This window comes from Nyctereutes procyonoides, unplaced genomic scaffold, assembly GCF_905146905.1.
Source record: "Nyctereutes procyonoides isolate TBG_1078 unplaced genomic scaffold, NYPRO_anot_genome, whole genome shotgun sequence".
Lineage (NCBI taxonomy): Eukaryota > Metazoa > Chordata > Mammalia > Carnivora > Canidae > Nyctereutes > Nyctereutes procyonoides.
In genome coordinates, this window is record NW_026575125.1 from 49,702,920 (window position 1) to 49,718,401 (window position 15,482).

The 15,482-nt window shown below is 38.7% G+C and overlaps 1 protein-coding gene across 2 annotated transcripts in view; it reads right to left on the minus strand.

The window, feature by feature from the left end:
* KIF4A (kinesin family member 4A) overlaps positions 1-15,482 on the minus strand; it is a 119,178-nt gene that overhangs the window by 9,720 nt on the left and 93,976 nt on the right. For both annotated transcript variants that reach the window (XM_055338926.1, XM_055338927.1), the window contains exons 21-28: positions 10,304-10,459; positions 10,081-10,181; positions 5,465-5,594; positions 3,955-4,125; positions 3,477-3,584; positions 2,355-2,432; positions 1,743-1,841; positions 700-885 (exon numbers count right to left, since the gene is read on the minus strand). In XM_055338926.1, the coding sequence (XP_055194901.1) occupies positions 700-885; positions 1,743-1,841; positions 2,355-2,432; positions 3,477-3,584; positions 3,955-4,125; positions 5,465-5,594; positions 10,081-10,181; positions 10,304-10,459 (1,029 nt within the window). The remainder of the gene's footprint in view (positions 1-699; positions 886-1,742; positions 1,842-2,354; positions 2,433-3,476; positions 3,585-3,954; positions 4,126-5,464; positions 5,595-10,080; positions 10,182-10,303; positions 10,460-15,482) is intronic.

The window sequence follows — 15,482 nt, forward strand, 5'->3', positions numbered from 1 at the left end:
GAAAACACCTCGGTTTGGTAATTATGTAGGACTATCATTGTGGAAGTAAATAAAGCATGCCTCAAAGTTAAATTGGTCCTAACTAACTTGGTGTGTTTGATCTTAATTACTAGCCTTTTCTGTAATTACTATTACCCCTTAGTCTAGGGAGGCAAGGAAGATAGCTTCTAGCCTGCAATTTTTACTGATATGACCATGATGTGGTAGAAACAACTGGATTTGGAGTCGGAATATTTGGTTTCAAGTCCTGACCGTCCTCAGTTTTATGACCTTGAGGAAGGTCATTTCCCTGTGGGTCTCCAATCCATCTATAAAATGCAAATAATAAATACCTCACTGGATTTTTTTGGTGATGATAAAAGGAGATAACCTATATGACGATGGTTGATAAACTGTCAAATGCTATAAAAATATGAAGGATTATTACATGATCACTTTGGAACCAGCCTCAATAAAGTGGTATAGATACCACTAACCCGTTCAGACTTAGTAAGAACCTGAAAACATGAAGAGAGCCATCTTGTGCACTCAGGCAGCCTTCTCTGCTAGCCCCAGGCTCCATACAGAGCTGGCCCAACAAGGACTCCTCAATGCCTTTGAATGGGACCCAGGGGCTCAGGGATATGGGGCCAGCACATACCCACTGGCAGTAAAGAGCAAGGACCAGAACCCCTGACAGAGATAAGAACTGCCTCCTACCCCTTGGATGTTCTTCTTAGACACCTTAACCAATTTTGTTGGCTTCCATTCCTCATCAGCCCCATCATCATCATCATCACCAGCACTGTCGTCAGGCTCATTCACAGAATGCTCTGAATAATATTTTAGATCCTCGATGTCCATGCTTTGCTCCAGGAACTTTTCTTTAAAACGGGACGGTTTTGGCTAAGAAAAAAAAAAAAGGTTTGGAATAATTACTTAATAAAATTTTAAAAATACATGTAGATCATATCTTTCCAGTAGCTGTTGCCAGCTATATTCTCAAGCCGAGATTTCCGACTCCCTCAAATATACTCCCTTGGCTTTACCAATCAGAAGAGATTCTGCCGCAGCCTTTGGCCTTTCAGAGTCTTTGAAGGGATGGAAACTGAAGGCATAGAAGCTGAGCAATCTGAGGGAGGAAAGAGGGACTCATGATATGATGAGATAAGTATCTTTGGATGGACAGCTGAACACTGCCCTTTCCTCTTGCTCCTCCTCAGTTGTTACATAATACCTGTACATGGCCAAAAGTCAGCGTTCTGGGGAAGGAATGCTTATTTTCCTCAAGACTGTAGTTTTATTTGGGACTCTGAGGAAAACTGAGATGCTGGAATCTGGGATTTTTTTAAAAGACTTTTATTATTTTATTTTATTTTTTTAAAAGATTTTATTTATTCATGAGAGACACACAGAGTGAGAGGGAGAGATGCAGGCAGAGGGAGAAGCAGGCTCCATGCAGGGATCCTGATGTGGGACTTGATCCCGGGATTCCAGAATCATGCCCTGAGCTGAAGGCAGATGCTCAACCACTGAGCCACCCAGGCATCCCTAAGATTTTTACTTTTAAGCAAGCTCTGCACCCAATGTGGGGCTCAAACTCACAGCCCTGAGATCAAGAGTTGTGTGCTCTTCTGACTGAGCTGGCCAGGCACTCCAGAATTTGGGATTTTTAACTCCCAACCTCTTTTGAAAGATAAATTTAGCACACTTCCCCTCAACCATGGCCATATGAAGGTTATTACCATCATTGAGCAGTTTACCTTAGGTGGGATATATTCAAAAGAAGAGTCTGGAGATAGAAGGGTATCCTTAGGAAGATGAGGTTTCTGTCTGCTGGCTACTTGGAGGAGGGTCAGTTTCTGTTTGGAAAAAAAAATGCATAGTATATAGTGCAGGGCAGCTTCTGGGAGTGTTAATGGCTAAAACATAAAGATTCCTGGGCTAGCTGAATTTAAGACATAGTAAAGTGAGGTGGGTTAATAGTAAAGTAGGTTGAAGGACACTCACCTTAGAAGATGAGCATTAGATTCAGAAAAGAACAGATTAAAAACTGTGTGTTTACGGACATTCAGGAGGGCACAGGATGTAACGAGCGCTGTCTATTATGTAAGACTGATGAATCACTGGCCTCTACCTCTGAAACCAGCAATATTATTACATGTGAATTAATTGCATTTAAATAAAACTAAAAAAATTTTAAAAATGCGTGTTTATACCATTTTGAAATGCACATGACCATATCATATAGAAATTTGATACAGACCTCAAAAATAGAGCCAACTTGTCATACCCAGGGCTGCTCCCAAAAGCTAACCTCAATTGCAACAGGGTCTCCCAGGGCTTATTATAAAATGGGTGGGAAGCTGCGCTACCTGCTTGATGATTTCATTCTCTTGGAGAAGCTGCTGATTTTGCTCACACACTTCTCTCATCTTCTCGAGTTCTTCATCCTATTTCCAAATAATACAGTGATAGGTGGGGTTATTTTGGGCACTACATGTGGGTTACCAAACAACTCACATAGATGAAAACATATTGCTGCTAAGTTGCTGGCAGCGGATGGTTTTTTGCACAGTAGGTACTGGCACCCAGAAAAATGTCTGATTCCTACCAGTTCCTAGGTGTCCTGAGTGCCACTTCTGCTCCATCACTCCCAAGCAGTCCTGACTGTGCTCACAAGAACCATGTGCTCTGCCCTAAATGCTTTCCTTATTCCTTTCTATTCCCTAGCCTTACATACCTTATTCATTCACATCAGGATGCTGATTAAGAGACCTACACGGACAGTTAGCTTTGTTTCTTTCAAGTCTACAGATGCTTTTGTTTACCCTTCTAAACATAGACTAGGCAGTTCATTTGCTACTCTAATAAGCCTGATTAAACTTCCTGGCACTAAAGACAACTAGATTCATAATTCAGCATACGACCTTAACTAGTTTGGTTATGTCTTAGATGGGAGGTGCCAAGGAAACCCTAGAGACTGGTGGTTCAGAAAAAAAGATTCTAAGTTGGACAAAATAGTGTTCCAACACGCTGCTAAGGGGTGTGGTGTTCCCAGGCTCTGGGAGATATTCAGACCCCAGGCACTTTACAAACATGTCAGGTCTCAGCTCAGAACAACCTCAGAAAGAGAAAAAAAAAAAGAAAAGAAAAGAAAAGAAAGAGAAAGCTGAATGCCCTTAGGATTCTATGGGATGACTGAACTTTCCCATCTCTTTTAGAGCTTGGGGCTGAGGCAAGGAACCAGGAGGCCTCAAAATTTGGTATGGAGTAAGCAATGTCATTTCTGTTCCCGAAAGGAGGTCACCCTATGTGTGGTTGCATTCTAAATACCCCTACATTGATCAGATAGGGCCAAGAGGCCATAGAGAATACTATTATAAACCTTTTTTCAGTAGTCACTGTCCGCTACAAGTACAGTGGTGTAAATCAGATAGGATTCGCAGTCAGGCCTGTGGATCCCATCTCTGGAGACTTCTGCTCCATTATCATACCTGACACTTCAGTGTGCTCAGCAGCTGTTGCTCCTTCTCACTCACTGACTCCTCTAGCTGCTTCTCTGCCATTTGGCTTTGCTGCAGCTGGCTGAGAAGGTATAGCACCTAGAGAAAGATACAAATGAGACCAAAGGAATGAGGGGAGAAAGGAATTCTGGCTTAGGCCAAGCTGTGATCCAGATGACTCCTCGGATTTAGAGGGTACTTGTTACCTTTCATTCTTGTGGCTGGAAGTAGTAAGCCCGGCCACAATGTTAACCTTGGTATGAAAGTTGAAGGCTAAGAGTCGTTGTATGTGTAAACTTTGACAAGTCATTCCTTTTTCAGGTTCCTTGTTTGCAAAATTTAGAAAAGACAACATGGGCTTTCGAAGGAAACTTCATATTCCCCTCCCACCCTACTATCTTTTCAAATCTACCGACCAAAAGCAATGACACTGATTCTCAGTGTAGCTTCTGGGCTTGCCAGGGCTCACCTTCTCTTGATGCTGCTGTTCTACCCTGACCAGCTCTGCCTGTAACTCTGCCTCAATTTCAGCAAAATGATTTCGCTCCTCAAACAGCATCTTCTGCATGTCGGCACAGCTGGCCTTGTTCTGTTTCAGGCTGCTTTCAAGCTTGCTGACCTGTATTTTGGAGGAGACCAGCTGGAAGGGATAAAAGAAGATCAGTTTATTTGGAGAATGGCCACCTTTCCCCATTCATTAGGCAGGAAAATGTCAGCTTTCCTGAAATGGACTGAGAAAAGTTCCTCCATGTCCGAGCCCATTCTTCTTTTTCTATGTCACATGGATTCTACACATGGTAACAATGCTATCCAGGCCAAGACTCCCTATTTCGGTTGAAATTGATCTCTTCAAGCTAGAAGCCACTGCTAAAATCATTCAATCTCTTGCTCTGTCTCTGGACAAGAATAAACTGAACACAAACAGTATCTAAAAACTCCAAATTCTGATATTTAAGACTTTCTTCCTTCATTCTGAAGAAAAATCCACAGGACACACCCTTATGGCCAATTATGTTCCATCTCAGAATGTCTGTATTCACATGTTGGAACTAGTAGACATGTTAGCTGGCAGTGTAGATCTGGCTTTTCAGGCTAGATTGATATCCTATGCTGGCCTGGTTTTATAGTCTCTACTGGCACACACGGTGAACAGCATAATACCAGTGTTCACACAAACAATCAGGATTTTCTTGGTAGGACAAATCTGCTAACCCAATACAAAAATGTATAAAGGAATAACATTGCTCAAACTTCCAGAGCTGGAGTTTGTATGCTCATCTCAAAGTGAAAATGCCTCAATCACCAGAGGCAATCAACTTCAGTTCCTCTTGTGACAATGTAAGATGACATATTATTTTAAAGTCAGTGAAGATGGGACTTTCCTTAAGATGGGTGTATGTCAAAAGATGATTAGGTTTCCTCTTTCCTAGATTGTACCTTAAACTTTTTTTAAGATTTTATTTTATTCATGAGAGACACAGAGAGGCAGAGACATAGGCAGAAGGAGAAGCAGGCTTCCCGCGGGGTGCCTGATGCAGTACTCGATCCCAGGACTCTGGGACCATGACCTGAGCCAAAGGCAGATGCTCAACCACTGAGCCACTCAGGTGCCCTGTACCTTAAACTTTTTTTGAAAACATCTCATAGGTACAGTATAATAGTTTGAAAAGTAGTACAGTACAATAGTTTATGTATAACCAGTGGCCTACTATGGCATCCTGATACTTTCCCAATAATAATAGCAGACATTTATTGAGCACTTGCTGTATGCCAGGCTATCAGGTATCAATTTTCTAAGTGACTGGGCTGTATTTGTTCACACCAACCTTTACCCATAAAACTATTTTCTCTAATTCTAGTGTCATTGCAGCTTCTACCATGAAAAGTGGCAATGGCACTACAATAGTATTCCAGGTTAACATCTTATTTCAACCTATCTGGCCAGACTTCTAATTGCTGGTAAGAAGAGTGATGCTTACCTCTCCAATTAAATATTTCAGGGCACACTTGGCTTCCAGAATGGTAGCAATACTCTCCCAGCGGTGTTTTGGCCTGTCTTCACTTTCTGCATCCAGCAACTTCTGCTGTAGATCAGCAATCTGGGCACTCCTTCAAGGAAAGAGACAGTGAGACTTATTGCTAGTATCCTTAACACCAAGGAGGAGAGCTCTGTGGAGCTCTTCAGATAGGTTTATGGATGGAGGTATTAGTGAAATATCATTTAAATAATGACTGAGTCAGCTGGTTAGTATCTCAAATCCTGATGCAAAAGGAATCCAAGAAACTATCTCAGTGATTTTATTTTATGAAATACTGGTTGAAATAAATGTGTCACATGGTGGGGCTTGAAAAAATTTGTTTTAGTAGGGTTCTGTTGTAGTATATTAACTGTAATGTAACTTTGTCTTGAGGCCATATGAGTTCAGATTGTGATATGAAGGAACCAGGAGGCCTCAAAAGGATAAGAATCAGGTTGGAGACCTGAAGGGAAAAAGTCTCAAAAGTATAAGCAGTGGGCACCTGGGTGGCTCAGTCGGTTAAGAGTCGGACTTTGACTCAGGTCATGATCCCAGGGTCCTGGGATCAAGCCCCATTTTGGGCTCCCTGCTAAGTGGGGAGTCTGCTTCTCCTTCTCCCTCTGCCTCTCCCTCCTGCTGGTGCTTTCTCTCTCTTTCAAATGAATAAAATAAAATCTTAAAAAAATTTAAAAAGGACAAACAGGTAGATGTTCTACGCTGGGACCAAATATCAAATTGATACCTATGGCTAGTGCTATGAGAGGTTATCTTGATGTGCCTGCCACAGGACTGAGAAGTTTCTAAGAAGATTAGATACCCTGACCCTGGTTATAGCTTACAGATACTTTCTAATCAAGTATGGTCTGAGACCAGGGTTTACACAATATTTCAGTTTCATTAGTAGCTTCCTTCTCAAATTTGCAATGTGTCCAATGAAAGGTAGTATACCAGCATATGTGCAACATGCTGCTATGTAAGGTACTATAAAAGAAGATGGGTACCAAAATAATCTAAGATAGCAGTTCTCAAATCTTGGGAGTCTCAGGACCCCTCTACACTCTTAAAAATTATTTGAGGACCTCTGAGAAATTCTGTTCATATACATTGCACCTATAGATTTTTACAGTGTTGAAAGTAAAACTGAGAAAAAATTAAATGTTCACTAATTAACTTAAAATAACAATAATCCATTATAATCTATTTTATGAAAAATATATTTTCTATTTTTTTTATTTTATTTTATTTTATTTTATTTTTAATTTATGATAGTCACAGAGAGAGAGAGAGAGGCAGAGACACAGTCAGAGGGAGAAGCAGGCTCCATGCACCGGGAGCCTGACGTGGGATTCGATCCCGGGTCTCCAGGATCGCGCCCCGGGCCAAAGACAGGTGCCAAACCACTGTGCCACCCAGGGATCCCGAAAAATATATTTTCTAAAACAAAAAATCATGTAGTGAGAAGAATGAGACTCTTTTACACTTTTATAAATCTCTGTAATATCTGGCTCAGTAGAAGACAACTGGATTCTCACATCTCCCACATGCAAACATGTGACATGTTCTGGTTGATGTTAATGAAGACAATCTGGCCTCACATAGATATGTAGTTGGACAAAGGAACATTTTAGTAGCCTACTCAGATAACTGTGGACGTTCTTCTTTGAGACTACACTAAAACCCAACAAGTGGTAGTTCCTTAAAAATTAGTTGAAATGTGGAATCTGAAACTGTAAACTTTTTACTCTTTTATATTAAAATCCATTGGTCTATCTTCCAATCTGAATGGATCTTTTACCCACAGATGATTCTGTAACATATTTGGGCAATGTTGAGTGATGCAAAATCTCCAAATGATAACACATTTCATTATACAATATCAAGAAATAAATAGTTAATATCACTGCTGGTCTCAACAGAAAAGTTAAAAAAAACTGTCAAGCTCATGGGAGCAGATAAAAGTTTTCCAGAATTCTAAGTTTTGCTTGAAAGCTCAATTCTATCTTTAGTGACAAACACTGCCAGTTGTTTTTCTTGAAGTGACAAGCTCACTCTGTTCACTTTTGAGAAAATGCCTGCCAAGTACTCAAGCCTGAATAACCATAGTTTGTCAGTCGTTCTTTCAAACACAACGGATGTTCCGTGGAAAAAAGAGGCCTATTGAGTTCACACCTCCAACAATTGCACAAGTGCTTTTCCTCCAGACAACCCTCAGACTTCAGCAAAACAGTACAAGTGCTCTATGTGTTCTTCCCATTTGGTCACACAGAATACTAAATAGATTTGAACTCATGGGTTGAAATTTAATAAAATTAACACTGCTTTATCAAAGCCTTTTTTTAAAAAAAGTAGGCTCTACTTTGCCCAATGTGGGGCTTGAACTGATGACCCCAAGATCAAAAGTTGCATGCTCTACCAACTGAGGCAGCCAAGTGTCCCTATCAAAGCCATTCTTAAGTAAAACTGATCTAAAAAAACAACTGAGAGTGTGTGGTCATGAAGTATACAATGACCTCTAGTACAGATTGGTGCCACTGCTTTAATTCCAGGTATGGTATGAGCAATTTTGTCTTCTGTTGCTTTAACTATCACAGCAAATGTCATTGTAGTATAAGTGGAAAAAAATGTCTTAATAGCATTATGAAGACAGTTTCAGTTGCTCAGAGTACCCCAGGGGTTGCAGACCATGCTTCAAGAACTCTGGTCTAATATATAGCTCTTTCCTTCACCAAGATTACAATCAATTTATATTGACAAGACTAATACCCGTAAAAAAATAATAAATATATAAAGATAACACATCCACTGTACCATATATATGATTGATGACTCTAAGTTCTAAAGGAGTTTACAGAGGAGGAATAGTGGGAGATAAAGTGTCAGGGAAGGCTTCTTGGAAGAGGGGAGCCAGAACACTTCAGAATTATCGTCTACCATATGGCCTTTCCTGTCTCCTCTGACAATTCATGTCCCTTAGGTATTTTAAAATTTAGTTTCTGTCTCATCAAGTTTAGGAAAATTGCCTTGATTAAACTCACCTGTTTTTTTTTTTGTTTTTTTTTTTTAAACTCACCTGTTTAATTGCTCTCTACTTGGCACCTGCCTAACATTTAATATTTAATTATTCACAGTGCTGTGCAGGTAAATGTTTAAAAACCAGCCCTAGGGCAGCCCCAGTGGCCCAGCGGGTTAGCGCCGCCTTCAGCTTAGGGCCTGATCCTGGAGACCCAGGATTAAATCCCACGTCGGGCTCCCTGCATGGAGCCTGCTTCTCCCTCTGCCTGTGTCTCTGCCTCTCTCTCTCTGTGTGTGTTTCTAATAAATAATAAAATCTTTAAAAAAATAAAATAAAAACCAGCACTAAAAAAATGGACCCAATTTGTAGCTTTTGCTAGTTTCTGTGGCATAAATGTGGTAAGCTATCAATGGTTTACATTCCTGAAATTTTAACAAATGATTCCAACCTACCCCTCTGTCATTATACTATTTCCACTTGAGAGCAGGGGTGTGCCATCTACTTTCTGTATATCCAACTGTATGCATCCAGGGCAGCACAAAACAGAAACTCAAATGTTGAGTGACTTATAGACATATCCAAAGATAAATAGCTAGTATGTGTTGCTCAAAACAAATCAAATGATCTTTAAGGTCTTGTGGGTGATACAATTCTATCATCCTAAGACCCTATATAATCTCTGTGGAAGTTCAATTCCTTCTAGAGATTACAGATACTTAAAAGACAATAATAGTGATTAGAGCAGCATAATTTCTGGTCTTAGAGCCAGAAAAGGAGAAAGAGAGACTGTGCATTGAGCAATTCTAATATGCCAAGTACTATGTTATGTACTTTACTTATTAATCTAATGCTCATGATAGCTTTACTTATACATTATTACATCTACTTAGCCAATAATCTCTAAAGTTCTCTTTCTTCTGTATTGCTCTTCTGGCATCAGTTCTTAACTTCTTCTAAAGTTTTGTTTTTAGCCAGTTCTACATTTCAGAAATACCAAGATGGGGTGCAACATAAAGAGCATGGGTTTTGGAATTAGATAGGCCAGGTTTTGAATCCCAGCTCTGTATAACCTTGAGCACATTTCTTAAGATTTCTAACCTTCTGGGGTGCCTGGGTGGCTCAGTTAGTTGGCTGTCCAGCTCTTGATTTCAGCCACGGTCATGATCTTGGGGTTGTGGGTTCAAGCCCTGTGTTGGGCTCTGTGCTCAGCAGGGAGTCTACTTGGGATTCTCCCTCTCCCTCTGCCCTGCCCCCACCATGCTGTCTTTCTCAAAACAAAAAGTCTAAAAATATTTTTTTAATTTCCGAACTTGTTTAGATATTTAAAGTCAGAAGAATGATACTTACTTCATAAGGTATACCTCATAAGGAGGGACTGAATGAAAAAATATGTCTAATATGTCTAGTGAAGTATATGGTTCAAAAAATTGCTACATTCTCTCATTTCTCAATCATCACAAAGCCTTTGAAAAACAAGCTTTTGAATCACTGGATTGATAGGTTCTATTTTGATTCCAGGCATAAATTTTTATAAATTACAATGTCTTAGAGATAGTCCTATTACCTGAGCTCCATTTCAGTTTCTAGGCTCTCAATCTGCTTTGTAATGGAATCCTCTGACTCAGAAACTTGACCACGTAGTTCAGCAAGTGAGAACGTGCGCCTCTGTAAAGAATAATGGGAATGAGGGTGAGGTGCTAAAAGGAAAGTAATCCTCCAAAGTTGTGAGGGTTTCTGGGGAGTGCAGAATCTGATTATTGATAACATATTTCCATTGGGGTACTTGCCCGGAGTTTAGGAGGTGGATTCTCCCCAGATTCCTTTTTCTCTTTGAGTTGAGCCACATCCTGAGCCAGGATCTTTCTATCTTCAAGAAGGTCATTCAGATGGCGTTTGGCTTCCTCAGTACTGACCATAACCTCAATTTCATTTGCAAGCCAATTCTAAAAGAGAAATCAGTGATGCTGGATTAGGGATGAGGACTCTCTGGCCCATGGGCTAGATTCAGCTCCAGACTTAATTTCACTCAGAACTGAGCCCACATAAGTAGAAGTGAGATTTTCATCCATGCCTACACTCACCCAAAATTGTAATAGCTCTCCAAGAGCTTTTAACAGAAATATCCCAAAAGGTCATAAGAAAGAGGCTTTCTGTAGAAAATCATTCTCTAGATATCCTAGTATTTCTATACACTGTCTTTGCCTTCTCCATTTTCTCCTTAACGTGTCCTTAACTAGTCATGATAAGGAATTCAAAGTATATTTTATATGTTATATTTAATAAATAGATACTCATTCTTTAAAAAATTTTTTTGAGTATAGTTGACACATAATGTTACACTTAGTTTCCTGTGTACAACATAGTGGTTCAATATCTCTATACGTTATGCTTTGTTCACAAGTATAGCTACCATCTGCCACCATACAACACTATTACATATCATTGACTATACTGATGCTATTCTTTTTATTCCCATGACTTCATTCTGTAACTGGAAGCCTGTACTTCCACTCCTCTTCACCCATTTTGCCCATGCCTCCACCCCCCACTTTCCCTCCGACAACCATCAGTTTGTTCTCTGTATTTATAGGTCTGATTCTGTTTTTTGTTGGTTTATTCATTTGTTTTTGTTTTTGTTTTTGACTCCACATCTGAGTGATATCATATGGTATTTGTCATTCTCAGTCTGACTTATTTCACTTAGCAATACCCTAGAGGTATTAGGTCTATCCATGTTGTCATAAATGGTAAGATCTCATCCTTTCTTTATGGCTGTGTAACATTCCATTGTGTGTATCACATCTTCTTTACCCATTTATCTATCAACGGACACTTAGGTTGCTTGCTTATCTTGGCTATTGTAAATAATGCTGCAATACACATGGGGTGCAAATATCTTGAAATTAGTGTTTTGTTTTCTTTGGATAAATACCCAGTAGTGGAATTACTGGATCATATGATATTTCTATTATTAATTTTTTGAGGAACCTCCACACCATTTTCCACAGTGGCTACACCAATTTACATTTCCACCATCAATACATGAAGGTTCATTTTTATCCACATCCTGCATTCCCCTGGTGATTAGTGATGCTCAGTATCTTTTCATGTGTCTGTCGGCCATTTGTATGTCTTTGAGAAAATGTCATTTTAGAAAATGTCCTCTGCTCATTTTTTAATTTGATTGTTTTTCTGGTGTTGAGCTATACAAGTTCTTTATATATCTTGGATATTAACCCCTCATTGGCTATATCATTTGCAAATATCTTCTCCCATCCAGTAGGTTGCCTTGCATCACTGTGTGAAAGCTTTTTATTTTGATGTACTATCAACAGTTTATTTTTCCTTTTGTTTCTCTTGCCTTAAGAGATATAATTAGATACACATTCTTAACTTTTAAAGTCAATGAATGAAATTTTTTAAGCAAATAAAATTAACTAAACTTAGTTTCTAAAAAGTAACCATCTTTGAGAACATTTTCACTTTTGATAGAGGCATACCATGCTAAAAGTAATCAAAAGAAAGGTGGAGTAAGGGGATATATTAACATCAGATAATGTAAAATTCACATCAAAGGATATTTTTGAGAATAAAAAAGGTAATTTCATAAAGATAAAGGAGTCAATTATTCAAAAGAACTTAACCCTTAATGTTTTTTATCACTAATTTAAGCACCAAAATCATACATGAGCCAACAAAGGAGATAATATGAAATCACAAAATACTCAGTTGATCCAAAAAGAAGCCAAAAAGTAAACAAAATAAAGGGAATGATGAATAGATGGGACAAATAGAAAACAGCAAAATAATAGAGTCAAGCCTATCCATATCAATAATCATATTAAAAGCAAATGGTCTAAACACCCCAATTAAAATGCAGTTTGTCACACTATATTATAAAAGCTAGACTCAACAATATGCTGCTTACAAGAAATACACTTTATTTATTTTTTAAAATTTTATTTATGAGGCAGCCCGGGTGGCTCAGTGGTTTAGCGCTGCCTTTGGCCCAGGGCGCGATCCTGGAGACCCAGGATCGAATCCCACGTCAGGCTCCCGGTGCATGGAGCCTGCTTCTCCCTCTGCCTGTGTCTCTGCCTCTCTCTCTCATTCTGTGTGACTATCATAAATAAAAAAAAAAAAGAAGAAGAAATATATAACCTGAGCAACCCTATATCTATTTTTAAAAACTGAATTTTAGTTAATTTCCACCTACTCCACAAAGCAAAAACTAACAAAAAACACTTCAGGTGACTTAACTTGTAAATTTTAACAAATTTTTAAGAAAGAAACAATATTAGTTCTATACAAATTCTTCTAGACAACTGAAAAAGGACTACTTCCCAACTCATTCTAAGAGGACAACATTTACTTTGATACCAAAACCAGATGAAGACATTATGAGAAAACAACAGACCAATATCCCTCATGAACAGAGATGCAAAAATTTTACACATAATTTTTATTTTAGAAAAATTCTAACTTTATATACTGTTGAATTCAACAATAAACACATAAAAAGGATATGTCACAACAAAGTGGCATTTATTCAAGGAATGCAAGGCTGGTTTCAAAATTGAACATCAAAACACTCAGAATAAAAACTTACAATAAACTAAGAATACATAAGAATTTCTTCAATCTGTGGGGCACCTGGGTGGCTCAGAGTTAAGCATCTGACTCTTAATTTTGGCTGGGGTCATGATCTTGGGGTCCTGGAACTGAGTTGTGTGACAGGCTCTGTGTTCATCTCCTCCCCTAATACCCTGCTTACACACACTCTCTCTCTGAAATAAATAAATAATATCTTAAAAAAAGGACCTCCTCAATCTGATAAAGGGTATCTATTAAAAAAAAACTATAGGGCATCCCAGGTGGCTCAGTGGTTTAGCGCTGCCTTCAGCCCAGGGCCTGATCCTGGAGACCTGGGATCGAGTCCCACGTCGGGCTCCCTGCATGGAGCCTGCTTCTCCCTCTGCCTGTCTCTGCCTCTCTCTCTCTCTCTCTCTCTGTGTCTCTCATGAATAAACAAATAAAATCTTAAAAAAAACTATAGCTAACACCATATTTAATGGTGAAAGCCTGGGTCCTTTCCCCAAGATCAGGAAAAACAGAATGTTTTCTACTGTCACCATTCCTATTCAACATCATCCTGAAGGTCCAAGCTGATATAATAGGGCAAGTACGAGAAATAAAAGACACATAGATTAGAAAGGAAGAAATAAATCTGCATTTAGAGATGTCATGGTTGTGCAGAAAATCTCAAAGAACCTACAAAATAGTTATTAGACTAATAAAGTCAAAAGACAGAAGTTAATATACCAAAATCAATTGTATTTCTTTTTTTTAAATTTTTATTTATTTATGATAGTCACACACACACACACACACACAGAGAGAGAGAGAGAGAGAGAGAGAGAGAGAGAGAGAGGCAGAGACATAGGCAGAGGGAGAAGCAGGCTCCATGCACTGGGAGCCCGACATGGGATTTGATCCCGGGTCTCCAGGATCGCGCCCTGGGCCAAAGGCAGGTGCCAAACCGCTGCGCCACCCAGGGATCCCATCAATTGTATTTCTATATACCAGCAATGAACAACTGGATAAACAATTTGGTAGTTTCTTTTTTTTTTAAGATTCTATTTATTTATTCATGAGAGACAGAGAGAGAGAGAGAGGCAGAGACAGAGGCAGAGGGAGAGGCAGGCTCCATGCAGGGAGCCCAATGTGGGATTCCAGTCCCGGGACTGCGGGATCACATCCTGAGCGGAAGGCAGATACTCAACTGCTGAGCCACCCAGGAGTCCCAATTTGACAGTTTCTTATAAGGTTAAACACACATTTACCACATGACTTAGCAATTCCACTCCTAGGTATTTACCCAAGTGAAATGTTTACCTATGTTTACACAGAAACCTATATGTAAATGTTTTTATAGCAGCTTTAATTCATAATCACCAAAAAGTGGGGAAAACCCCCAAAATATCCTTTAATAGGTGAATAGATAAACTATGGGACATTCATATAATGGAATGCAACTCAGCAAAAAAAAAAAAAAAAAAAAGGGCACAAACTATTGATTCATGCAACAACATAAATGAGTCTCCAATGCGTTATGGTAAGTGAAAGAAGCCATGCTATATGCTTCTTTTTTTAATGTTTCTAATTATATGACACTGATGCAAAGGGAAAACAATTATAACAGAATACACATGAGTGTTTGCCAATGGCTAGGGTTGTGGGAGGAGTTGACTACAAACAGGTATAGAGAAATTTGGGAGGACAATAAAACTATTCTATATCTTGCTTGTGATGGTGGTTATACAACTATATATATTGTCAAAACTCTTAGAACTATACACTCAAAAAGGTAAATCTTACTGTATGTTAGACATACCTTAATAAAGTTGAAAGAAAATCAATGTCATTCGCCATACTAACAGAGTAAAAACTAACCATAAAATCATCTCAATAGGATTCAGAAAAAGCCCAACATCTGTTCATGATAAAAACTTTCAGCAAACTAGGGACAGGAACTTCTTCAAACTGATAAAGGACATAAACAAAAAACCTGTAGCAAATATACTTAATGGTAAAGGATTGAATGATTTATCCCTAAGATTGGGAACAAAGCAAGGATTTCTCTTTTTACTGACTCAATTAAATATTTTATTGGAAGTTCTAGCAAGTGCAATAAGACAAGGTCAAGTTAAAAAAAGAGGCATGCAGAACTACTTAGTAAATAAAATTGTCTCTATTTACAGACAACATGATTGTCTATGTAGCCTCTATAAAAAAGCTGTAACAACCAATGAATATATCTGAACATGTGGAAATTGAAATACAAAAAAATACCCAATATCATAAAAATATGAAATACTTAGGAATATATATATATTTTTAAAGATTTTATTTATTCATTTATGAGAGACACACACACAGAGAGAGAGAGGGAGAGAGAGAGAGAGA